The 25,964-nt window shown below is 42.9% G+C and overlaps 1 protein-coding gene across 3 annotated transcripts; it reads right to left on the reverse strand.

Moving 5' to 3' along the window:
* Positions 1-24,854, reverse strand: ANXA13 (annexin A13). Of its 3 annotated transcripts, none has more exons than XM_059866487.1 (11): positions 24,801-24,854; positions 11,009-11,087; positions 8,651-8,745; positions 6,851-7,021; positions 6,223-6,256; positions 6,062-6,141; positions 4,843-4,911; positions 4,525-4,626; positions 2,492-2,567; positions 1,528-1,640; positions 1-343 (listed from the first exon to the last, which is right to left on the reverse strand). In XM_059866487.1, the coding sequence occupies exons 1-11, from the start codon at positions 24,813-24,815 to the stop codon at positions 224-226; spliced, it is 954 nt and encodes a 317-aa protein (XP_059722470.1). In that variant the 5' UTR covers positions 24,816-24,854; the 3' UTR covers positions 1-223. The 3 variants fall into 3 exon arrangements, with proteins under 3 accessions (XP_059722470.1, XP_059722455.1, XP_059722464.1); XM_059866472.1 differs by lacking the exon at positions 24,801-24,854 and adding an exon at positions 19,050-19,132; XM_059866481.1 differs by lacking the exon at positions 24,801-24,854 and adding an exon at positions 16,720-16,974.
* Between the last annotated feature and the right edge of the window lie 1,110 nt (positions 24,855-25,964).

Consider the following 25,964-nt stretch of genomic DNA (forward strand, 5'->3'; position numbering starts at 1 on the left):
TTTATATCTAGTTTTTTCAACACGTCTTTATTGCTTAAGGGCATTTGGCAAGACAGCCATAACATAAACCTCACATCCAACATTACTTGGCAACATATTTCCCAGCTGGAAAGAAAATAAATTGGATTTTTTTCTTTGTGCTAATGCCACATTTTTTGGATGTTTTTTTGGAAACTAATCAAGAGATGGCTGCTCAGCATGCCTCTTCATTCTTGATGGGCTTTTAGTGCAAAATTGCCAGCAGCAACTTTCTGAAGTCTCCAGAGGTGTCAGATCGGACAGCTTCAGCTAAAGGCTTCTTGTACATTTGCTGGAACTTCTCCTTTATTGCTGGCAGGTCGCTCTGAGGAGACACCAAGAGCCTCTTTAGAAGAGTGGTGAATGCTTTGAGTAACTTGCCCTGCCCCTGCCAGCACCCCTGGGGTCTGACTCAAGGCCCACCACACCGAGTGGGAGCAGGAGAGGAGAAAGCAGGAGGTCTAAAATTCTTGGAGGAATTTGAGCTTAACATTTGAATTTAAGGTAAGCCCATATCAGATGGTGGTGAGGGGATGCTAACTGTGAAGAGGGCCTGCATGGAAAGTTATGCCAAGGCTGGGAGAATCTCTGCCCAGTGGTGCTGTGCCAGCACAGCCTTGGTACTGGAAAAACTCACACAAGTCTCTCTGAACTCCTGAGGTCATCCCCTGGTGGCAAACAGGGAAAGAGGCATGTCCCAGGAGCATGGCTAAAAAAGAGTGTTGTTCCACCCAGAGAAGTAATTTTCTGGTTACTGCTGGGGGAGAAACAAACTCCTTATCTGGAGCTGTCCTGTAAAAAGGCACCTACAGCACAGGTCTGATCTTTATCACTGTGGGTTTTAAATGTTATAATGACTGGACTGTGTCTTAATAGAGACAATACCCCGGAGCCTAATTTTTCTCACTGTGGATCATTGAGAAATATGCTTTCCTCATGCTTGTGAAAGGCTCCTCCTCTGTGTCAACTGAAACAGCCCTGGGGTTACAACCTACACAGCTTACAAGGAATACTTAAAGATTGTGCTTAAATATCTCTAATGTCTTGTGAAGTTTTGTCCTTCTTAAAATGACAGTTAACTCCTTTGGCTTTTTATTTCTCTTCCCTCCTCCCCATCTGTTTTTCCCAGCTGGAATCAGAGAAAATTGGCAACATATGTTTATAAGCAATTCTCAAATTAGAAACTGCTGTTTTATCATTAATTAACTAGGAATTACTTCTACACGTCCTACTGGGGCCAGACCTCCCCATGGGTTGGTTTTAACCAGGTACAGTTGACTCCACTTGAAATTGCCTACATGCTTCCTGGTTTAGTTCCTTTGAAAACAGAAATAGATGCAATATCAAAATTAGAGGTGCCTGGGTACAGAAGCAGAGTGTGACCACTGATGTCACTGGGCTGAAAAGGGTTTGCTGAGCACATGATCTATCAGGACTCACTCCATACCCTCTGCATTTGTATTTCTCCCAGAGCTGATGTGAGGCATTACAGGACACAGGGTACCCTACCTCAGCCCTGGTCACAAGGATGCGAATCAAGGTCTCTTCATCAGTCCCAGCTCCTTTCATCGACTTGTGCAAAAGTGTGGCAAAGTAACCTGGGCAGTCTTTGGCACAGCTGACTAAAGAAAACAGCCAGACAAGTACATTATCCTTGTACATTTACAGTTTGTGATACAACTTCAAGCAGAATTAAATAAGTAAGAAAGAAAAGGCAACTCTAGTGTTTATGCTTAGACATATGAGCTGGCAGGGCTTTTATTCTGTCTGATCCCCTATCAGTATGCAAGGAGAAATATTGGAGTCTGAATGGGGATGTCCATTTTTCCACAAGAGATTACCAGCACTGAGTACTCAGCCATTCCACAGTGAAAATGACGTGAATGAGGATGAGCATTTGCTCCCATGGGGCTCCTCTTGCCCATCCATTCTTGGGGTAGCTGCTTGTTGTATTGCACTAAATAGTTTATTTAGCCATTTACAGCTGCTCACTCTGCAGATCACAGGAGGAAGATCTGTGAGAGCCTAAATCAAGATGGGTAACAGCAATACCAGCAGACAGGGCACAGGTTTAAATACTGGTCAAAGCCAACCCTAGTACTAAATTGCTGTCTAGGACCCTGTAGATTTTTGTGGTGGCTGGCTAGCACACTTCTCATGGTGCCCAAGCATCTGCTGGAAGTTATCACCAGCCATTGTCTCAGAGGCAGCTTAGAGGTGGCTACCCTGTGTTAGAGAGCAAAAAATTCAGCTTTTCCTGTGGAAAGGAGCTGTGTCTGGCAAGTTATAGTTTTAAAACCAAGGAGTCCTAATCACTACTGAAAACTGATTTGTTTTTTTCCCCGGCAAATATGTTAGCTCAGTTTAGGGGCAGCTCAATGGCAGTTGCCAGGCTGTACACAGACTCCCAACAACCAATGTCAGGTGACAGCAAGAACTAGAAAAGAAAGGTCTTGAAACTATTGCTTTTTACCTAGAGTCAGATAAGCCTTCTCCAGATCTCCAGATGTTTCACTTTTAATGGATTCTTCTATGTCCTTCCCACACACCTATGAGAACAAAAAGGAGCCATAAGACCTTCTGTCTGTACGTGTCTTCCCACTGTCCAAACCAGCATCAGATTCAGGATCCAATGGCAAAAGGTCAATCCTGATCCTTTAGAGCCTTTCCAAAGGAGTAATTTGAGGACAAATGAAGTTCTCCTCTGGTAAAAGTGCTCACAGGTCCACTGTGATCCACAAGAGAAGGTCTGTGCAGCCAGGTAAGGCACAATGGTTAAGTGATGGATCATCTCCACGATGCAGTCCCAGCTGTCTGACAGCTTCTAGGACAAAGAAGCTGCAACTTCTTCCTGAGTGACCCCGGGTCAGCAGAAACTGTTCGAGCTTTCTCTAGCCCCTCTGTCAAAGGCTCTGGATGGCTCCCATATAAATAAGATAATTTTTGGAGCTTTACCAACTCTGTGAAGTTCTGTTACTTATTGTCTTTGGCTTCCCAGGCAAAGTTTACAAGCACCGCAGTTGTCCCAAAGTTTTTGTATTATTCTGTAGGGAATTGGAGAAGCAGACTGTCTCTTCAAAACAGAGTTTACCCTGACTTTTGTGAACTTCAGGAACCTCAAAGACTTTTACTTTCTCTACTTTGAGTATCAGGATGTCCCTGCAAGATTCAAGACTCTGACTTTTAGGTCAGAACTGGGAGACTTTGTGTACAAGGCAGCAAGGACGCCATGTGAGGCTTTAGGGCTTAAGTTCTGCAAAGCACCAGCCTGGTTTAGATCTTGCCCTGTGTATCTCTCCAGCTGAAGAGAAGGGCATGTTAGCAAGATTTGGGCTCTAATCTTGGCCTGCTTCTACTTTGAGTGCAGCCAGGCAGGATGTGGTGGGTTGGTTTGGGCAACCTGATCTGCTTGGCTTTAGGAGTCAAAAGCCAAGGTAGTTTGGCTATTGGAGCATTTAACTGAACCCCCAGGGTTTGGGCCACTCCAAGGGAGAGAGTATCAGTTTGTGACCGGGTTTGTTCTCCTGCCAGCAGCAGCCCAAAACTTGGATTAAGCTGCAAACGTTTTTGGAGCTATTGGTTCCTTATTAAGCTGACATTGAAACGTGGCTTTGACTTGAGCTCTTTTCACCTTCAGTGCCTAAGGCTGCAGTTTTCTGATGAACTCAGAGTCTTCCCAGGGAAGTTCAGGACTGTGAGCCAGAGGCTGGTGGGAGACTTTCCTGAGAATGTCACTGCTGAGCTTCCACCTTGCTGCTAGGAGAAGGACCTTGGATCTCCCATTGCTTTGACTTTCAGAGGTAATTTCCTAGCAAGATATCTCCATATCAGGTCAGGTTCAGGCCCAGGCATGAGTAAAATGTCCCTGCTGGGTGACACAGGGAAAAGTACTAACAGCCAGGATCCTGCTGCCTACTTTGCCTTATGCTTGGAGACAAGGCAAAGCACAACAAAGCACCTGCACAGGCCATCTGCCCAGCTTGGGGAGAGAGGAAAAGGCTGGAGATAAACTTCTCCTCTGCCAAAATGAGTGTGTGAAGTGGTGGGAACAGGAGGAGACACCTTGCCAGGCTCTGTTTAGGAGAAGAAAAGACCAGAAAAGCAAATCCTTCCTTCAGGGCAGGAGTTTGTGAACCTGTCCCTTTGCTGCAGGGGGGGGGGGGGGGGGGGTACACTGCCTTGCAGCTGTGGGAAGGAGCAGACATTGTGACATTTATTTGGCTGAGTATTGGGTAGGTTATGAAGGGGAATGGGCTCTTCACTGGCAGAAGATACAGCTTCTCCTGTAAATCACCTATTTCTGTATGGTCAGGATACAGTTGTGTAAATATGTTTTCCACCATTCTTAAAGCATTCAAGAAGTTATAAAATGGCAGATAAAGGATTGTCTACTCTACATAGAATCATTTAGGTTGGAAAAGGCTCTTCAGATCATTGCATGTCATTGTAGGGTCTGCATCTATATGTCAGGGCCTATGCAACCCACATTGCAGAAGATAAACTCACCTTTTCATAGGCTTGAAAAGTAGCTCTCAGCTGACTGTAGCTTCTCTTTGCTAGGACCACATTGAAAGCCAGCTCCTCTGTTCCCCAACGGCCTTCTCCTGCCTTCAAAAGCACATGTTATTTTCTGGAAGCACTTGTTCATACACAGTAGAGACATGAAATCAGCCAGAGCCTTTGATCCATCCAGCTCCAGCCCATGCCCCCCTTGCTCCTCTCCTTGTGCTGCCATTGCCCCTGTGCTTGGTTTGTTTAGTCCCCCTGAGGCAGCCCTTGCTGTGCAGCACAGGGAAAAAGGGATTTTTGCACAACTGCACTTACTTTGTACAGATCCGAGGCATCTTGCTCAGCAAGCTCTGCATTGACCTGTTGGGTCTCATCTCGGGTTGCCTGCAGAAAAGGAGATAACAGTAAAAAAACACCCAACCAAGTGCTGGTTTCGTTTCTGCTCGAGGTCCGGACAGGTTTTTGGGTTGGGGTTTTGCTGCCATCTGCTGACACGAGCCCGGGGATGGGCACGGTGGCACCCTGGCTTCGCTGAGCCCTCCGTGCGGGGTTTGTCCCCAGCTTTGTGTGCTGTGGGCTGGGGCCCTAAGCAGATGGCAAAGCTGCTGCCCCTGGAGCAGGAAGGTGCCCAGTGCCTGCAGTGAAGTGCTGATGTTTTTCACTGGGCTGGATATGCCCTGGTAGCTGTGAAATGTTTTCCTGACTAACCTATGTACTCTGAGCATTCACCAACACTGCCATCCCTGGCAGAAATTATCGATGAAAAAAAAAGCAATAAATGTATTTGCCACTCCTGGAAGTATACAGGAGGTTGGAAAGGGCTACACCAATGCTTCCCGGAATGAGAATCTAAACTGTGATGTATTTAGTGATGTGACTGTTATGTCATTAAAGCTTCTTTTATTTATTCAGTCTTTTCATTTCCCAGGGCTGTCAGATCAGACTGACCACCACACTGCATTTCTCAATGTGCTCCTATTTCTCTTAGTTATGATATGTCTTTATGAAGGTGTTGATTTTTTGCTTTATTTCATGAAAAGGGTTTAAAATAAAATGTATTCTAATGGAAAATAAGCTTTTTTTGATGAATGAAAAACTAACATAACAGCAATCTCTTCCTTAGTTGTTCTGTATCTGAATTCTAAAATCCTTAGCTGAGATAGAAAAAAGATTTAGTGATTTGGGGCAAAATTCAGAATAATGTGGCCATGACTCGAATGAGTATTCTAGTCTTTACCATGGTATAAATAACAGTAAAACAATCCTGTTATTTTTTGAAGTATCAATATTTATAAAATTATCTGTGGTTTCATAAACAAAAATGGTACATATTAAAAAGTCATAGATATGAAAGGCTCTTATACTGAAGAATGCCTTTGTTTACTGTAATTGCCTCATTATTATATTACATGTCTGCATATTATTACATAACTGCATTATTGTAAATGCCAGACAATACTTATTATGGTTACTCAGGGAAAAAAGGAAATATCTCTGTCAGGCAGCTGCATAAGAGGAAAGTCCCCAGCCTTACCTCTAGCACCATGACTAATATCTTCCGTAGGGAGCCACTGGTGTCACTTTTAACATCAGACTCCAGATCCCTGTCAAACACTGGGAAGAAAGAAAATCTGTGAGAGTTCAACCAGTGAGAAAGGATTTAAATGAAGGTATTTGAAAGATAAAACTACTTACAACGTTTGTAGGCCTCCTTTATGTTTGCAATTTCCTAGGAAAACAAAACAAAACAAAAAAGTAATAATCAAATAAATAAATAAATAAATGAAAGATGTCTTATTAATTAATAAAGAAATGAGCAAACAAAACACCAGCAAGTCAGCACCATGCCTGTAGTGTGTGAGGTGCAGCAACCACGGGGGTGGGAGAAGCTGTGAATTCCCAGTCCCTGTTGAGGACAGCGCTTTGAGGGGTGCCTGACTCATGCAGGTGACCCTCTGGTTTTCCCTGCATTAAGGCAAGAGCTGACTATTTTCTTTTTCCCAAGGATCGTGTTCCTGTACCTCTGAACCATCAGAGCAGTGCCAAAGCTGCCCTTTAACATGTATCCAGGGATTCTTCTCACCCGTGCCGCCTCCGTGCCATCCAAGGCAGGTAGGAGCAGGATAAAGGAAGGAATGTGAATTTTATTGCTCTAAACTCCTGTTAGAGTTTCAGCTCTAGTATGGCAATCTCACTGCTGCAAGCACTGGCAAGAGGCATTTCAGCCACAGGAGCTGGACTGATCCCTGTTCCTCCTAGCAGGGATCTCCTTGGTGAGCTCTCTGCCCCGCTGCCCAAGGGAGCTCACGCGCGGAGCCCCGACCTTGTTGCTCCGTGTGCAGAGGATCTCAATCAGCAGCGACTCATCTGTCCCAGCTCCCTTCATGGCCCTCCGAAGCTCTCGGGCCTCGTACTCGCAGGGCAAGTCCAGCAAAGCCAGCACAGCCTTTTCAAAATTCCCACTCAGGTCTCCCTTCAGGTCCTCTTCCATCTCCTGTGGGGACAGTCAGGAGGGTTAGTGCAAAAGCTGAGGTGAGATTAGAGGATTTCTTAATTGTTTCAGGAAATCGAATGATTTAAAAGCTCCTTCTGTACCAAAAAGTGACAAATAACTTTTAAAAAATAATTTTTTTTTTTTTACAAAATAAGTTCCCTAAAAATTTTGGCTTCAGATTGACTGAAATAATTGTCCCATCTTCAAATACTAGCCAATATCAGTCCAGTTATGACTCTTACTTGTGTAAACAAATGCAAAATAGTGTTTTGAAAAGTTTAGTCTGAAATAAAATACAGAAGCTTCCTCCTTCAAAAGAGCTGCCACACAGGGGATCAAACTAAAAACTTTATCTGTCAGTTTTGGTTAAAACTGACTTCCTGGAAAAAGCAGCAGATTTCTGCAAGGCGCTTTTGTGCCAAGCAAACAGCATTTTTACACACACATACCCACATCAACTTTAAACCAAAATTCAGTAAGACCCTGGAGGAGAGCTGGCTAGTGCATGCTGAGGATGCCAGCTGAGGGTGTATTTGAAGTCCTGTCTGCAGTTAACATTTCCTGCAGTATGGGAAGCACTTGACAAGGTCAGAACACTGAATGAGAAGTCCAGCTCTATTATTCTCAAGTTCCTGCTTGCACAACGGCACGTGAACACTCAACTACTCAAGTCAGAGGCTTCCAACTGCGCTGGAGCAGTTTCAACACACACCCCACAAATGCTGCAAGTTCCTGGAGCAGCAGGAGGGAGATGGTACCACTTGTGCCTCCTTCCCAGGAGATTCAGGCTGCCCAGGAAAGCAGAAAGGTTGCTATGAGCTGATGTCACTGTGATGTTTCATGGCATTTGATAATTTCTAACACCTATATGTATTAACTCTCATTATAGAACGAAATCTACAGTATTCATGTAACCAAAATCTGTATCATGCTTGCTGTAAATTTCACCTATAGAAGGCTTTCATTCATCTTCAGTGCTGACTCTCTTATTGACACTGATTAATGAGCAAGCAGACACTAAAAAAATACCAATTTAATAATAAGGTCTGCAGGATTCAGCTGTTTACTGAAACAATATTTTAGAAGCTTTATTTTTCTTACACACAAAATCATTAAGGCAGTTTATGCCTCCTGCAGAAATCAAGTGTCCAACGAAACCTCTTAGTTTTGCAACATGTTGTACTTCATCACTGGAATAAATCAATATTACTTCCATTAAACTCAATAAAAATAAAATTGTGTGAGATCAAATAGTTTGTCTGAATTTGTATCTGGTCTAAGTGGGACTCTGACTTATAATTTCCCTTTTACATTAACTTCTTTTTCTGAATGTGCTGAAGATGAACACAAGCTGAAATATTTTCTATTTCAGTTATGAATTATTTTCTAGCTCTCCCAGCTTTGATTAAAATGCTCTGATCTCATTAAGGCTGACTTCAAGAAGATTCTGAGGCCTAAAATTAGAAATATAATCAGTATTTTAGGAGATAAAATAAATTGCAGAATCAGAAAGTAACTGGTGTCCTCCTTAAATGCACTATGCCCTTGATATTTTCAAAAGCAGATGCCTGTAGGCTGTATTTTCAGAGGCAGTGGTTTCAAACAGAGAGGCCACTTATTTCAAAGTACCTTGCTATACAAATCCTTGTACTTCTGTTTTATTTGTTGTCTCTGCTCCGATGTTCGACTTGATAAGACTTCAATAATTTTTTTTTCATTGGTTCCTGAAAAAGAAGTTTTGCATAGGAATTTTATAACCAGGAATCTAATGCAGAGGAAAGAAAATGTGACCTCTAAAGAGAAAAAAAATCCTGTGCATATATCCCCAGTGGCTCCACCTTTAGGATTTGTAGCATCTAAGATTCTTTTGAGGATAATTTAAACTGTACTCAGCTACAATGTTGAATAAAATAAAATTTCACCATCTCATTCTGTTAATATCAAAGAAATTGAGTCTTCTGTTTGAGAAGGGCAGACACTGCTCCTAAAATCAGGGTTATGCCAGTGCCCACAGGCTGACATACATGTTTTTGGTGACAATGCTTGTTTGAGTAGTCCCAAGGGACCAGCCACCAGATCCAGTTTGTTATGGGCATGAACGCTGTGCTGGCACAACAGAGTGAGGGCAGTGGGGCAAGAGGCCAGGCAGGCAAGGATGTGTTTGAATCAGCTCATTAACCTGAAGCCTGGATGTACAGCCTGTAAAAATTTGCTTTTAATTTTGCTAAATGGAGTCAGGAAAAAGGATTTGGAACCAGCCTGAATGGTCTCAGTCTGCCAATGCTGTTTTGCTTGGCAAAAATCAGAGTGAAGTGGGAGTGTGGGACGCCCAAAGAGATGCAGCTGCTGTGCTGCCCATCAGAGAGGGGAGCTGAGCATGCAGCCCCTCTCCAGGGGAAAAGCCCTCAGTCAGCTTTGAGCTCTGACTTATGCAATGGATTGAAAAAGCTTCCTAAAGGCAGTGACCTTGCTCTTGCACTTCTGCTGCCCTCTGCCACATAAACAGATGTTTGCACTAAACAGAGCTGCTGGAAGGCCTTTGTTACAGCTAAAAGGAGACAGGACCACAGTGCTGTTACCTGGCTGTACGAAGGACACAGTAGGACAGCTGTGGCACTCGCTCAGGGGTCCTGGTGCACTTCCATCTGAGCGCCAGCAGATGGACTCGGGCGGTATTTCTCCATGACAAATGTTGACATTGACAATGTGAGCCAGGACAGACACATGACCTGGCTTGTCATGGGCACTGCCCAAATGCCCATAGAATGGCAGACCAAAGGCATCAAGGTATTTGCCAGGTCTGCTGATGCCCACACATCCTGCCAGGTCTGCTGATGCCCACACATCCTGCTGGTGGTCGCTGCCCCACGCTCTCCTTGAGCTCTGCCATCTGATGCCCTTGTGTGGCCATCTCTGGGCTTTGTGCTGTGCCTCATCTCAGGCTTTTAGGAGCAGGAACCAACAAGGATTTCTGAGTAGCAACCAGCACAAAGGATGAAGATACAAATTATACTGGTATTCAGCAACAGCTGATATGTTTTCATCCCTCTATTACCACCAGGTACATGGAGGACAACTTTAGGGCATCTTTCCCAGTTCTTCCTGCTTAGATGCAAGGCTGAAGGCATGGTCCAATTTTAGAAGGAATTCTACTCCTGTGTGATAACACTGGATTAATCTCTCAGTTAGGAGAGTCCTCTGGCAACTGTCATGAGGGGGCACAGTTGGTACGACAGGAACAGTTCCTAAAACTCAACACTTAACTAGCTGATTCTGAATGCCACTGCTGTACCAGGAAGAAATGCTTAAATACATATTAACTGTGCAAATAACTGGAGTGAATTAATAACTTATTGATCTTGTGTGCTGCCTGGATGTTCTTCCTTCACTGAACATTGTCACCTCCTTGGACCCTAGGATCCCATGAAACACTGTGCATTCCTCACTCACATCAGTGCAGTCAGGCAGCTTACTTAAATACCTCAGAAGATGGTGAGGGACAGTTATTTTCAGTTAAAAATCACTGGTGAAGGTTGAAATCACTGTAAATTCCTTTCAGCTGATGGAGCTGCAGTGGGCTCTGATGAAATATGGGGGTGATGATGTTCTTTACTGGTCCCAGGAGGCTTGAGAAAGGATATATAACCATGACCCTAATCTAACCTGACTCGCTGGACCCTGTGACTGTCAAATTAGTCTTGGCAGCTTGATGTTCCTGTCACAAGGAACAAATACCATGTTTTCCCTAATGCTCTGGAGGCATGCAATTATCAAGCTAGATCTTACCAGTCTTTGAGGAGCAAGCTGGCATCCCTTCCCATTTATCTTCATGGGTGTGAATGTTCTTTGAGTCAGTATTTGACAGAAAGCATAAAGATTACCTAAAACTGGTTGGAACAGTTGGTTTGCCTAAGTTCATGGGAATGCTTTTTACAATATTGAACTGCCCTTTGCACAAAGTCCAAACATCTACAAAGTCTTTCTTACCTGCTCCTTTGCAGGCACTGTGAATTTTCTTGGCATCTTGCTCTGCATCAGAGCCGTGATGGTGGCGCTTGTGGGCTGACTGGGAAGACAGAGACACAACAGACACGTGGGAAACACATGGGAAACACATGGGAAACACATGGGAAGCAATTCTGCATTAGAATGACAGCAGTTTGGGCCAGGTCCTTGCTTGATCTTTGTTCACCCCATCTAAACCTTGAAGTTCAGGCTGGGCTGTGCTGAAATACTGTATCTATCCCTAGGGTTCCTGGAATGGATCCACAAATTGCTGTCACCACATAAAAAACACAGTGGTCTATAGAACTTTGTCACCATAAATATATACACACACACATACATGTGTGTGTGTGTGTGTGTGTGTGTGTGTGCGCGTGTGTGATGTCACCCTACACAACATGTCACCATTTGATATACATGACCTATAGAACTTTGTTCTGCCAGTTCTGGCTTATTCGAAGAATTTAAGGATAATAACTTCATACTAGACATCTTTATGCCAGTTTAAATGTTATTGGTTTGTACCACTTTAACAACAGGCCAATACAAACACCTTAGCAGAATCAGGACCTATCTCTGTAGTACATTTTTAAGTACTGTGAACACTCCCAATCATCTGGATAAAAACTGTTCCTGAAAACCTTTTTTGTATTGATGCATTCATGCAAACAAGATAATTAGAGATACATAATGTGATAAAGCTGGGGTTTTTTGTTGTTGTTGAGGAAGTGGGTTTTGCTTTTTTTTTATTTTGGCAAAATAATACATGTGGCTACCTCAAGCTAAATTTACAGGGACAGGATAATAACTCAAAGTCCACAGCCATTGCAGCAGTTTACAGCCTGACATATCAATGTAAACAGAAAACCATGCCTGCTCCTTCTGATCTGAGTTGGCTGTTAATCTCTCAAGCTGTGAGTCACAGGGGCTGCAATGCTGGTACACCCTCCACTCTGCTGTTTCTCAGAAAAGAGTAGAATTATCTGAGACCACAATGACAGCAACAATTTCAGCTCCTCTAACACGATTACTCAAATATTTTAAATGCCCAAACTCTAAAAGACTAGTAGAACACAGATTCTGGGCTCCTAAGTCAAGCAGCACAAGCCAGTATGCACACCACAGACTCAGGGGTCCAAGTGGGCACTGGCAGTGCTTTGGCATTTCCATTTAAAGAGCAGCTCATGGGTCAGGCTGCTTGCTTTGCAGGGCTGCCAGGCACTGGCACCACCACTGTTAATTAAGAGTTATGATACTGCAGGGCATGGCAGTCTGCTTTTAGCCCTTCTGAAAATGCCACCAGCCTGCTGAGAGCAGAAGAGGTTAAATGGCTGATTAACCTCCTTGTCTCTGGGGGTAGCACAGGGCAGAGACCATTCCTGAAAGACATTTGGCACAACATCCTTCTGCTTGTGGAATAAAGATAATTTAGGCACATGGCTGTGGGCCATGCTCTGCCACATGCCCATCAGTCCAGAGAACAACAAGTTTTATTCACAGGTGTAGATACAGTCTGAAAGTCTGTTTGTTGGTATGCTTCAAAAGTTTCAGGCTGTCATCTGCTAGTTCTGGTGAAAGAGCTACAACTCTGGCTAAAGGGGTCCTCTGTCAAAAGGCAAAGGGTCAGCTCTCGAGGAGGAAAGCTCAAATCCAGTCCCTACACTGCTTTACCAATGTGCCTTTGTGATTCACTGAAGACATTTAGGTACCTGACTTTTCCAATGCAGTTAGCAGCTAGGATAGAACCTACTGCTAAGGGTAGCTGAAACACAAAGTTATTTTTACAACTATAACAATTAGTGAGGTACAATAACAATGTAATAATTTCATCCCTACAGCACAAGGTAATACTTTGCCCCATTCTTATGACAAATGTGGCTTTTAAAGATGTATCCTGCTGTATGCTCACACAAATTTTCCTAAACCTTTCAAAAAAGGTGGAAATAGTTGTATATACATAAGTAATATTTTCTAGTGGAGATTTTGTTTAACAGTCTTCAAATTTCCCAAGAGTTTGGGTCAAAATGGAAAGGGAAAAACACAAAGTTAGACAGCAGATGCACTGATAGCTATTCAAAATGAATTCCAGTCACAGTTTTCTATTATGGCAGAGTGTAGGTGCTTCTCCTTCAATGGTATCATGTACAAAGGAAATGGACTGATAGGCTGAGAGAGCTGGGGTTGTTCAGCATGGAGAAGAGAAGGCTCCAGGGAAATACCATTACTTTGGCTCTGAACTGTTAGTATGCTTATGGCAGATCTTGCTGTCTGTGTCAGGCAGCCAGTACTGAAGTTGTTCTAGAGCTGTTTGCAAAGCAAACCAAAAGGACCAAAGAAGCAGCTGAAAAAAACAGAAAAAAAGTGGAAAATTCTGTAGCACAAAATACAGAGAAAAGTGCTAATATATCAAACGTAGATAGTTTACTACTTTGTAGTCATCCAAGTGCTATTCTAATTTATAGACCCTCAGATTCCCTGCAACAGTAAGAGTTGAGAACTGTTGGTTCACATTCACTGCCTCCTGACCTGGGACAGAAGGTGCAGTGGTGAGAAGAAAAGGCTTCACCTGGGATTGTCTCCCACTTTTCAGACCTTCAGCCTGGACAGGCACTTGCACAAACACACAAAGGCAGGAGCTGGTTTGTCCTTTGCCTTGCCCACCAGAAGTTCTGGGCTGTGGGAATTGCCCTTCTCATGTTGTGCTGCTGCCTCTGCAGGTCCCACTGCCCCAACCCTGCTGCAGGTGCACCTGGTCATGGGCAGCTCATGGCAGGACTTGGAGAGACTGGTTTGCTCTCTCATGCCTTGATGAGAGATAACTGATGGCTGGTCAGTTATCCTCAGGTTTAGTGAGCCCCTCATTCTGAGGTACAACTGGTACTGTAGGTGCTGTGTTTGTGTGTAGCACAGGTGCAGCAGGCAGGTAAATGGTACCACCAGAAACTGAAATAACATTGTAGGTTTTTGATTATTCATAAAGACATAAATACAGAAACATTTCTTTTCTTCCTGCAAAAATCATGCAGGAAGGAAGGCTTGTTTCAATGTTCAGGACATGTTTGTTTTAAAGCACCAGAGGAATTTATTGAGTCAGCTCTGCTAAAGTCTCTGTCTTCAAAAATATCACTGTAAAACATTAAATGATGTACCTGGGGGATACCATTCTGTTACTACTGTGTGAAATACCAGCATCATCTTTATAGAGGGAAATCTGACACTGTGGTAAGTGACTGTCAAAGCCAGCTCCTGGGGCAGCTGAGAAGCACTGGCTAAAATTCACTTCTTGCTGAGTCTCATCCTTGACCTTCCCACTGACACAGCTTCCCAGTGCAGGAGAGGGAGAGCTGTTTCAGAGACACCTTACTCTGTGGATTTTGGCAGGTGGATTTTCCTGTAAGGGATACATGGCAAAATTAATGATGTTTAATACCATTTGTAATCTGTAGTCATTTTTCTTCTAAAAATATGGGCAGAACCATTTTAATATAGTTATTTTTTAGAGTTAGAATTTAGATTAGATTAGTTACTGACTTAGAAGTATTCTAGAAAATTTGGTGAGAGCATGATGTGGAGTCTGAAATATCAGGTGGACAGACTGCAAACAACTTTGAAGCTGGACACAGGGTGTAAGGGAACTTGCTTTCACAAATTGGTCCAGCTCCATCCACTCATTTATTTAATTTTCTTCTCATTCCTCTCCAATTGTTCGATATTAATTAATGCAACCAGAGTTCTGATGGTAAAAATATTCTTCTCACTTCCAGAATAGTTGTATTTATGGCCTGTGTCAACTTGTTTTCTCTTATCCTGAATAGTTTTTTGTCTCACTCAAGCATGTTTTAGACAATAACCTGTTTCCCTTGCGGCTTTGGCTAAAATTGTCACAGATTTATTTATATTAACTGGACAGTTTATAAAAGATCTAAAACTAACTTGCTTTGTTCTAACTTGTTTTAAAGCACACTAAGTAGTTTTTGCTACTATAATTTACATCTGACTTTAGGGAGCTGTAAGATGAGCTTATAGTTGAAGATGATCTGCAATGCTTAGAGAAGCTTTGTAGATTTTTCTTTGATGTTGCAGGATGTGGAGCCCTTATGGAGCACAAATAAACAGTTTAGCAAAGGTCAGCAAACCCAAAAGGACGTGGTGGGGGTGGAGGAACAAGAGCTCTGATGGATTCAAGGCATCAGTAGAGGCATTGGTAGGTTGCTGCAATACATTGAGACACTCCTAAAAACTAGTGCTTTCCTCAGGATAAAGACAATTAAACTTGCAGTAGATACAAAGTGCTCATCTGTCAGTAGACAAGAACAGAAGTGCTGCCATGAACATGTCAGGTAGTTTCCTGTATTGCAAAAGAGAGCCCTCTCTGAAAACAGCTGATAATACAGCTTGAGCAATCACAGCTATTTTTCCATTTCCATGATCTCATGCAGATGCCACAAGCCTGCTCAGGAACAGGTTTAGGGAGGAGTAGTCAGAACAATGAAGGAGCAGCTGCTCAGGGTGCTGGTCATCTGCTGCAGCTCTAACAGAGATTGATGCTGATGATGTACATGGATAAATGCAGGCACAGACCCTTAAAGAAGATCACTGGGAAGAGCCAGGAGGAGCGTGGCTGCTGACCAGAGCAGATGAGATCAGCTCCAGTAGCTGTAGGCAAAGCTCTAAAAAGAGCTGAATTGATGCAGGTATGCTGAATTCCTGCCCCAGTCTTCATTTTTGCCAGGTACAATTTATGTGCTTTATTTAGTGGATGTCTAACTTCAAGCTTCTCTTTGGCTGCTGTTTAACAGAAATAAAAATTAAATCTAAAAGTGGCAGCAGACAGAAAGGGCAGACTGATGCTCTTTACAGCATTAACTCATACACTTGAGTGGGATCAGGAATAAAATTTAGGGCAGTATTTAGCTGTCTAAACAGGTCTCTGGTGCTGTTAGAGATGTCCCCAGGATAAGCTGCCTGCTGCCTGTCAGGCATCAGTGGTCTACCGTGGGTCTGCACCCATCAGCCTGGTGAGAATATCTCACATACCTGAGTGCATCACCAGTGGGTACTGGGGGTGGGCTACACAAACATGCCAGAGTTTTTCCACCCATTTTCTTCTTCTTCACATAAATTTAATTGTGTTCAAAAAATGCATTGGAGAAAAATGAGGTTTTAAAAAGAATGGCATAAACTAGTTCCATGTGCATCAACCTAAGCCTTCCTTTCTGTCAAGCAGGTGAGCACCAGCAACCTCTCTGCCTGATTTCCCAGAGATTTAGAGCTCCTGTCTGCTTGGTTTTGGTTCAGCTTCTCACTGCAGCTGAACAATTCCTGTGATGGGCATAAGAACAATGGCCCAACACTGTGTGGATTACTGGTGTCTTAGAAGGGTTGAGTTCATGCCTCAGTCTTTTGTTCAGGGGATTTCTAATACAGTTGCTCTGTTCTTAAGATTTACAAGAAACATAACAGGCAATACTAATTTTGAGATTAGCACCTTGCTAGTAAATTAATCTAAGGTTGTCTGATGGGTTTAGATGTTTTTAGCTAGGATAACAGATATATCCATATTGCAGCATCTTGGATCCTCTTCCATCCTGTTTCTTTGGGAAGCCAAGTCCCAAACAATCCATAATGTCATAAAGATGAGGACAGGAATATCAGAAAAACAAACAAACAAGTGAAAACAATTGAAAACTCACCCTAGATAGGAAGCTATAGAAATTGCTGAGGTTTATCAGTTCTCTCATGCACATAGTCACCAGTTCAAAGAGCTTTGGGGAGCCCAGTCTCCAGCTGATGAACCATCTCTCCAGCACAGCACTGTGAGAGCTGTCAGGACTGGTTTGGGCAGAGCTTCTTATTCTTCACACACATTTAATTATTGCTCTCGGCAATGGTTAAGTGAGTTGACATCTCAAGGTGCCTTCCAGTTCTGTGATTCCTGTCTTTATCTTTTGTGTGGAGAAGGAAATTTATTTTCTCCATGTACCAGGAAATATTCCAAACCATGTAGTCACCCTGTTAGCGCAACAAACAACAGGACCAGGGTGTGATTCTCATTGGTTAAACTGTACCTAATACACTTGGGTCACAGAAGACAGCTCTTGGCAAATCAGCACCTACATGATTAATTTTTTATAAACATACATATACTCAAGATTAATTATTTATCTTGGCAGATGTCTCTAATGCAGCTGGAATCCAGGGGTAACTAGACTAACAGTAATGACTAGGGGGGAAAAAAGGACGTGCTCTTAGATCTTGTGGTTAAAACCTTCTAGTGCATCACATGTTGTTAGGGTAACATCCTGTTATCAGAAAAAGCACTGAACTCCCACCCTAAGGAGTCTTTAAGACAGCCCAAATCTCATCACTCATCTCAAGCATTTCTATCCTTGGAGAATAATAAAACACAGGAACAAACAGAGGAGTAGGCTGCTGCATTTTGATCCTGATCTACCTCCAAAGACTGAAAACATGATGCTACATTTGTACTTAATCCATAGACTGATTTACTAAAACAAACATTCCCAGTCACAAAAGGTTGACCTGCTGAGAAAGCTCAAGAGCATCAATCAGAAAGGGCAAAAAAGCAGATAAAGCCCATTTCACTGCAGTGTGTGGGGACTCCCATGAGAAAAACTTCCAAATATTACAGCTCTTTAATATAATGGCTAAGAAAAAGAAACAAAGAGCAATTACTGGTAGGCAAGGTCTGGTCTCATCTAACTGGGAAATGCCACTCAGGGCGAGGATATCTCATCATTAGCAGATGATGTGGTCACTATCTCTGATCATCCTTCCACCAAATTAAGGGATTCTTCTGCAAGCTCTTCTTCAGTAAAGTTCAAGTTCTGGGGCTCAGTCATTCAGGCAGAAATTTCTCTGAAAGGTAAAGTCTTTAACACGCACTAACATCTAAAAGCAAACAGCTGTGGTTGTTGGCAGCAGGGCTGTATCAGCAAGCACTGGGGTTTCTGCTCTGGTAATAAAAAGGTGGGGTTGACAAACACGTTTTTGACAAATGAATTGCCAAAGTTCAACCTTAAGACATGTCCTTTTGTCTGCAAGGTTCCTTCTTCACCTGTTTTGTAAAACGTACTCCTCATTTTTGTTTGAGCATTTTTCTCTGTCAATATGCAGGTGAAAAATTGCCAACTGCCTCCTTGCCTGCTCAGAGAATGGTATCAGTGTCTCCAAATGCCATCTGCCATCTGCCAGCCAGGCTGTCATTCTCCTACATCCTTGTGGCTGTTCTGTGTCTAACAGCTGCATGACAGCCACACACACTGTCAGCTTGCTTGTTCCTGATGGTTTGGTGCTATCAGGATCAAAACAATTTCTATATGAATTCTATAATGGAGAATACAATATGTGTAAGTTTTATGGATTAGTCAACAGCCTTTGCTGTTTGCCATGACTCTGTTACTCTTTCCAAACTGAGAGGTACAAACCTTATTTTCTACATCTGGGACTAAACCTGCAGCAACAAGATCCTAATAGAATCAGTCACATTTATGTTGTCCTATTACAAAAAAGTGGCGATAGTGAAGATTATTGCTCTGACAGTTATTTAAACTGCAAAATTAAAACCCTCTTCCTCCAACAAAGTCCCTCCTATTCTTAGCAGATGTTAATATACCATCAATGATTATTTTTAATCCAATTTATTCATACTCATACTCACCATGACAGAGAAACCCACAATTAAGAGAAAAATGTAAGTTTGGGGTGGTTCTCTCATGGCTGAATTTTGTACTGTCCAGTTTTAATGTTTTCAAAACTTTTTGTGGCTGATGGAACACCTTAACACAGAGCACTTTTAAAATCTGTTAGCTACGAGGGCAGCATGCAGTGGGAATGCCAAAGCTGCAAAACTGCAGCTTTTATTTCTAGATAAAAATTATTTCTTTTTTCCCAGATTTCAATCCAGATGCTTAAATAGAGACACCTCTGAGATGTGTGAGAGCACCCAGCACCTGCATGGGGCTGGCAGAGGGGACGTGGGACTGACAAGGACCTGACTCACCTGGTGGGGCTGCAGAAGCCAAGGCAGGAAAGGATGCAGGAAATCATCATGCCTATGGTTAGACATGAGTCATGCCTCACATCACTTCCTTTGATTACTTATTGTTGCGTTGTGATCTCAGGGTTTACCTCAGAACCTCGGGGCCCTCCCCTGATAATTCCCCTCCCTGAACCTTGCCGAGCACTGTCTGAGTGATTGGCAGACTCAGAGGATGCCCTCTACCCCTGGGGGGGCATTGGGCCATCCAGGTGTCCTTTGTCCCTTAAGACCTCCTTCTATGCACCAGGTTGGTGGCTTCTTACCCCTTCCCTCCCCCTCTCCCCAGGGTTAAAAGGAACAGCAACCATGTGGTCCGAGTGTTCTGTTGGAGCTGCTGCTGGATTCAGAGGCCCGTGGGCCAGGATAAAAGATCTGGATTGAAACCCTCCTGCAGAAGCGACTCCTTTCCTTCACCACTGCCTTAAAGCTTCCCTGCCAGAGGTAAACCCGAGGAGCAGACCCTGTTACAGGGAAAGCTCCATCCCACAGCCCCCGGAGCTCCTGCATGCCCAGACTTGCCTCCACGTGCCCAGCTGCAGCACCCAGCCAGCCAAAAGTGTCTCTGGGGTGAAACACCACAGTGCCACTGTTTAGTTCAGCACCAAGGGCCAGCCAAGCTCAGGCACATCCCATCTGGCTGTATTGGTATTTATTCCAATAACTTATCTTGCAAATGGGAGCCATACAAAGTGCAAACTAATGGCTTTATTCACCACAGACAAATCTAGTTTTTCAAGTTGGCAATAATTCTTTGTTATGATGGGGGCAGGCTCCTTTTATTTTACTGACGATATCTGGTTGAAAGACACTTAGATAACAACTTATCTTGCCTCCTTTTCCAGCTGAGATACCAGACTTCTAACTCAAGTATTCTTATGTCTTATTAAAAATTGGACACCTCACTAAGACTTATGATGAGCTAACCTTGATGGAACTGAAGTAAATGCTTGTGTATGCCAGCATGAAAGCAAACATGACTTAAGAACACCCACACAGGGCTGAAATCCATGGGCACAATCCTTGGGAACATCATGCTCACCCCTGCATGTATTTTAAAGGGACGAGAACTTGAAGGATGTTGCACCCCAGCAGGGAAGCCCCAAGATGACATGCTTCAGCCCTTGGTCCCTTCATTGCTTCTGAAATACATCTCTGCAAGACACTCTATCTAAACACCATCTGTACATTCACAGACACACAGAAGTGCTGTTGCTATACAGACATGCATGTTTAGTGTCCAACAAACCAACTGTGCCTACAGAACTTGGAGGTTTATGAGTCTAACACCTTTCTACCTCACAGGAAGGAGGTGGAGGAAGTTTCAAGATACTCCCAGATCAGCTGAGTCACCTAAAGCAGCAGTAATCTGTCCATTGCTTCAGCCACTAGTCATAGTTAAGAATAAAGGCAGAGTCATTTACTAGGTAGCAACTGTGGAAAATTTTATATTATTTGAAAGTAGCAAAGTTCTTGCTTGACATAAGTAGTTAGAGTTGTGGGGCTACAAACTGAACTTGATCTGAACCATATGGCTATATTGTGTAAGTCAAAAATGGATTACAGAGAAATCCAGAGCTAATAATCTGATAATTCAGAACAGTAAAGATAGACTGTAGTGAAATGTGAGCAACCAGAACATTAGTAATTATTAGAATAGACAAAGTTAGCAGCTTAAATATTACTTAAAATTAGTGGCTAGAGCGGAGAGCCCATTGATTGTGGTACATGAACTGTGACACAACCATACTCCAAAGTGGGATACAGAACTGACCAACCCCCCCCCCAGACTGACCTCAGGGCATGTGAAGGTGACCACATAGCAACCATCTGGTAACAAAGCAGTGAACCAGTATAGAGGGAGAAGACTCCTAATCTCATCATTGGTCTGGAGTGTTGCATGAGGAATAGGGAGTTTAGAGTGTGAGGATTTACTTGCCAAGGGGTTTCTTTGTTCAGGGCCCCTCTTTTGAGGCACCTAAGCTTGAGCTACCAGATATCATGACTGATTTGTGCCAATAACTCACCTAATGGAGAGGAGAGTCTAGTGAAAAAAACTTCTTTAATAGTGACAACAGAACTTGGTAGAGTATATAAAAACTAGAGAGTTAAAATTAAACTCTAAAACTCTAAACTTAAGAGTCTAGATACTTTGGATTTTTAAATGTTTTTGTAAAACATAACTGCTTGACCTATTTACATCATATAAAACATAAATGTAGCAACTCTGATATTTCAGATGGGTTCTATTTTTTTTTTTTTTTTTTTTTTTTTGCCACAAATGCATCGTAATTTTTTAATGGGTAGCCACTTGTTAACACCTACTACAGCAGCACTCACAGGACAGCCTCATATGTAAAATGAACAGCAAATATCCTGAATAATAAGAGTCCATGGAAATGAAAAGAATTTGCCACAGTTCTTCCCCAGAGGGGGGTAGCTAAACAAGAAGTTATTTCTGTCTTCTGCTGACTGTGGGCTAATGGCCAGGGACTGAACAAGAATCGTCTGTCCCTGAGCACTGGTCTGCCAGGGGAAGCAACAAAGAGCAATTGTGGAGCTTTGTGATGAGATAATAAAATCATGCTGTGGTAATACTTGTACTAGGGAAACATTTCTACAAGGACAGTAATGTTTATAGGAAACAGAGAAGTCCTTGTGAGTTTTGTGAGCTTAAGCCCAAGAGGACTCCTTGGGCAGATACGTTCTCCAGGTAATCCTTTTTGACCTTCAGCTTGTCAAACCATATGGCCCACAACAACCTACCATCCCTTTATACTATAGAGTCCTCCCTGGAAGAAGGTTTAGTCTGCTTTGCAATGACAAGATGAAAGTCAAGGGTGTTGCAAAGAATCTCAACAAATTTGAATTAAAACCAAAGAACTCACCCAACCCCAAAGTTAATTAAACTCACAAACACCACAGAATTGTGCATAAGTGGTCTTCATGGATTTTTGAGACAGAAGATTTTAAAAAAATTTACACAATTTCACATAAGTAAAAATCAATCAAACTTTTCAAATCATGGAATGAAAACCATTGTTGCTATTCCCAGATTGTCCCCAAAGCATCTCCCTTATAGCAGAGCAGCTATCTAGATTTCCAGGTGAATTGACTCTCTTTGTGTTAATATTGAGGACACCAGATGCACAGATAAGCTTGATACAAGACTGCAAACAGAAAATAATTTAGAGACTTTAAATTGCAAAGGATGTGCAGTCAAAAACATTGATTGGAGGAAAAAATTCTGGACCGAGTTCAGAGAGCAAAAAGCAGATGAAAATATGCAGATTTGGAGTTGTAATGTTGCATCAGGTGCAGCTCTTAATTGGGAGCTCAGTTTCTGAGAGAAAGGTACACTTTGGGGTTAGTTGGAAAATTTTTCTGAAAGCATTTTTTTCAGTAACATTTGATACTTTTGTTCAAAGCAACATGTTCAGAAAGATATGAATTTGATGAAAGCTTCATTTTAAAATGAGACATTCTGATAGAGCTGGAAAGTTCAATTTTAACATCTACATAATGGAAGCTTTTCACTGAAGAAAGGTTAGCTTTCAATGAAAATTCAATTTAAAAATGATAGTTTAAAAAAAGTTTTAAAACCTAAACTAATTTAGCCATATAAAATACCTCATTTGACACAGGTGATTCATTTTATATTTCTCCCAGCAGAAGCTATTAAATAAAAATTTAACTTCTGAAATTTCAAAGCAGATAATATTCTGTTGCTATATTATTCAACAGAAGGAAACAAGCCATTTTTACCCAGCTTTGTACCCAGCACCAGCATTTTGACCACAAAAGAGAAGCAGCCTCTGTGCATTGCAGAGCCTCCCAAAGCCACCCTAAACCACAGCAGCAGGTGCTGCAGCACCACAGTTCCCCTTTCATCCTCCACAAAAGAAGTTCTTACTGGCTCATCTGCTGACAAACTGGCAGCCCCTATGGCTGGTTTCCGTATATCCTCTGCGAGTTTGTAAGTCTGGCTCTGGAGGTTTAGAAAACACAATGTATGAGACACTCATGAGCCTGTGGTTACAAAACATGAGATTAGGAGAAACAGCAAACTGCAGCTGGAAGGCTCTGGCAAGAAATTCTGTTTTATTTTCTGCTTTTCCAGAAGCAGTTCTCTGACATAGATGCAGCCATTTCTCCAAGATTACCTGTAACTTTCTAGGAAAAACAGAGAGATGCAATTCCCAGATGAGTCTGGACTGAATGACAGGATTCTCTTCCAACATGGGGTCACCCCTTTTCCCACTGTAGCCTGCAGCACAACTGTGGTGTACTGCATCCACATCCAAACTACCTAATCCAGCATGGAGCTCACACACCTGCTACAGCTGCCTGAGCTGCAGTGCTGTGATCACCCCTGCCACTGATACACCCCCTCTGGACAGTTCCAGCGTGAATGGAGTATGTTTGCCCTGCACTGCATTCCATGTGTTGCCCACTGAAAGGCTCTCCAGGGCCAGGACCCTCAGGAGATGCCTGCCCTATGACATGTGTGTGTCCTGTGCAGCAGGAGCCTTCCTGGCTGCGTCTTCTGCACACAGGTGGAACTGCTGGACACAGCAGTGTTGCTGATCTGCTCACTCCTCTCTCCTTAGGCAAACAGTCAGTCTGCAAAAAGATGGTGTGGAGATGGGACCAACATCCCATTCACAGGGAGACAAAAAGCTCCTTGGATTTGTAGCTGGAGCTTTATGCAAGTGGGGTGTATGCATGGTATGGGGTGTCTTGCTCACTCTGCCAAAGAAAACCTCCTGGGGAGCTGGTCCAAAAGCATCAGAACCTTGGCACGTCTCCAGGCCTTGCTGAATTTGAATTTAAAAAATAGTTACATGATAATATAAACCTTACAGAAACTCACTTTAGCCTGTATCAGCAAGCAGGCTGTCTTCTGTAGATACATACTGCAAAACTGCAAGGATTCTGCATTCAAGGAGAAAATGCACTGCTGAATAAATATTGCTTTTATCCACTAGTTTCAAAATTGGAGCTAAGACCCCCTTCTTCTTCAGCACAAGCTACTTAACTGGCAGAGGAACTAATTATTCAGAGCTGTCACACAAAAGTTTTTGACAATCAGGTAATTTTGATGTTAAATGTCTTCATGCAGACAAATGTTACCAAAAATTGCCTCAGTCAAACCTCATACAGTAATCTGATGCAGTAAATCCCCACACCTGGATTTTAATCGGGGCCTTCTGTAAATACTACACCTTGAGATTACTCCTGTCCCTATTGTTCTGTGGGAAACACCCAAATTTTGAAAGTATTGGCCTTTGAGACAGGAAGTTTTTCATATTTCTTTAGGGAATTATTTTAGTGTTCAGAATGTTGCAATACAAATTTGCTAAACTAACTAAAATTAGTTTTTCCAGGACACTCTGTGCATATTTTCTTTTTCTCAAAATGAAAGTGCTGCTCTGCTTAAGCACTTTCATTTTGAGAAAAAGAAAATATGCACAGAGTGCATATTTAAAGGAGCTTTAAAACACTCAGGACTTGTGTGTTGCAGTAATAATTTCATTATTCATGTACTGTTATGAAGCAATGTTACCAGCTGCATACAATCTTACCCCACAAAATAGATTTTGAGTTTAAATCTTCAACTTGCAGCTGCATTAATGCCGTATAAAGTGAAAACGGACAAAAATAAAACCAGGAAATCATTGCATTCTTGACAATCCAAATTAAATAACTACTTACATGTGAACTGCCCATTTTTGCTTAGCCTGAATGTAGAAGGTGCAACTCCTCTGCTCTTCAATAAAACAAGCATGCAGTTGGAATAGCTAAATACTATCTAAACCTGGGTTAATCAACAACTTCTGACATTATATAAATTCTAGTCATTGCAAGGTGGGGTGTATTACATGATGGCTTTATTATCCCTACTATCTAATATCACATCCTGTTGTGTCATGGAGCTGACTGGTTTCTCTAAGGAAAATCAGGATTTCACAATGTAAGCCTCAATATTATACATACTGTTTTATCAAATTGTTATTACAGTGATTTAAAACATAAAAAATATTGTAGCACCCAACACGAGCTTTCCAAACAGAGAGAAAGATGCCTCCTTTGAAGGGTTTATATCAGATCTTATGGAATTTAATAGTATTTAATATGCCACTGAGGACCCTCAGCTCCTACAAAACATTTTGAACAGAATCTCTCTGCTTTAATTTGGTTTATGTGATCAGGTTTTGATAGTCAGGGGATTTCAGGGGTGTCCTTTGTGAAAAGAGACCAGGGGTTGCCCCCATGCTGGACAGAGCCAGGACCAGTTGACTCTAAAATGAACCCTCCCCAGACCAAAGTTGAGCCCCACCAAGGATGCTGGTGGTGCCCCTGTGATAGTGTATTTACAAATGGCAAAAATTACTGCGCAGAAGCTGTGAGAGAGGAATGAGAAAATTGAGAGGGAAACAGCCCTGCAGACATCCAGGTCAGTGAAGAAGGAGCAGGAAGTGCTCCAGGTGCTCTGGCAGAGATTCTTCTGCAGCCCGTGGTGCAGCCCACAGCTGCATGGTGAGACAACTGTGCCCCTGAGACCACGGAGGACCATGGGGGAGCAGAGATGCTCCTGGAGCCCATGGAGATCCGTGAGGGAGCAGAGATGCCCCTGCAGCCCATGGAGATCTGTAGGGGAGCAGAGATGCCCCTGCAGCCCATGGAGGTCCGTGGGGGAGCAGAGATGCCCCTGCAGCCCATGGAGGTCCGTGGGGGAGCAGAGATGTTCCTGCAGCCCATGGAGGTCCGTGGGGGAGCAGAGATGCTCCTGCAGCCCATGGAGATCCGTGGGGGAGCAGAGATGCTCCTGCAGCCCATGGAGATCCGTGGGGGAGCAGAGATGCTCCTGCAGCCCAT

Source organism: Haemorhous mexicanus, chromosome 1 (genome assembly GCF_027477595.1).
Source record: "Haemorhous mexicanus isolate bHaeMex1 chromosome 1, bHaeMex1.pri, whole genome shotgun sequence".
Taxonomy (NCBI): Eukaryota; Metazoa; Chordata; class Aves; order Passeriformes; family Fringillidae; genus Haemorhous; species Haemorhous mexicanus.

Coding starts and splice junctions, on each gene's coding strand:
- ANXA13 (XM_059866472.1), bottom strand. CDS start 19,115: ATGTCTAACCATAGGCATGATGATTTCCTGCATCCTTTCCTGCCTTGG. Junction 8,746..11,008: donor CAGTGCCTGCAAAGGAGCAG/GTAAGAAAGACT, acceptor CTTCTTTTTCAG/GAACCAATGAAAAAAAAATT. Junction 4,912..6,061: donor TATTAGTCATGGTGCTAGAG/GTAAGGCTGGGG, acceptor CCTTTTCTGCAG/GCAACCCGAGATGAGACCCA.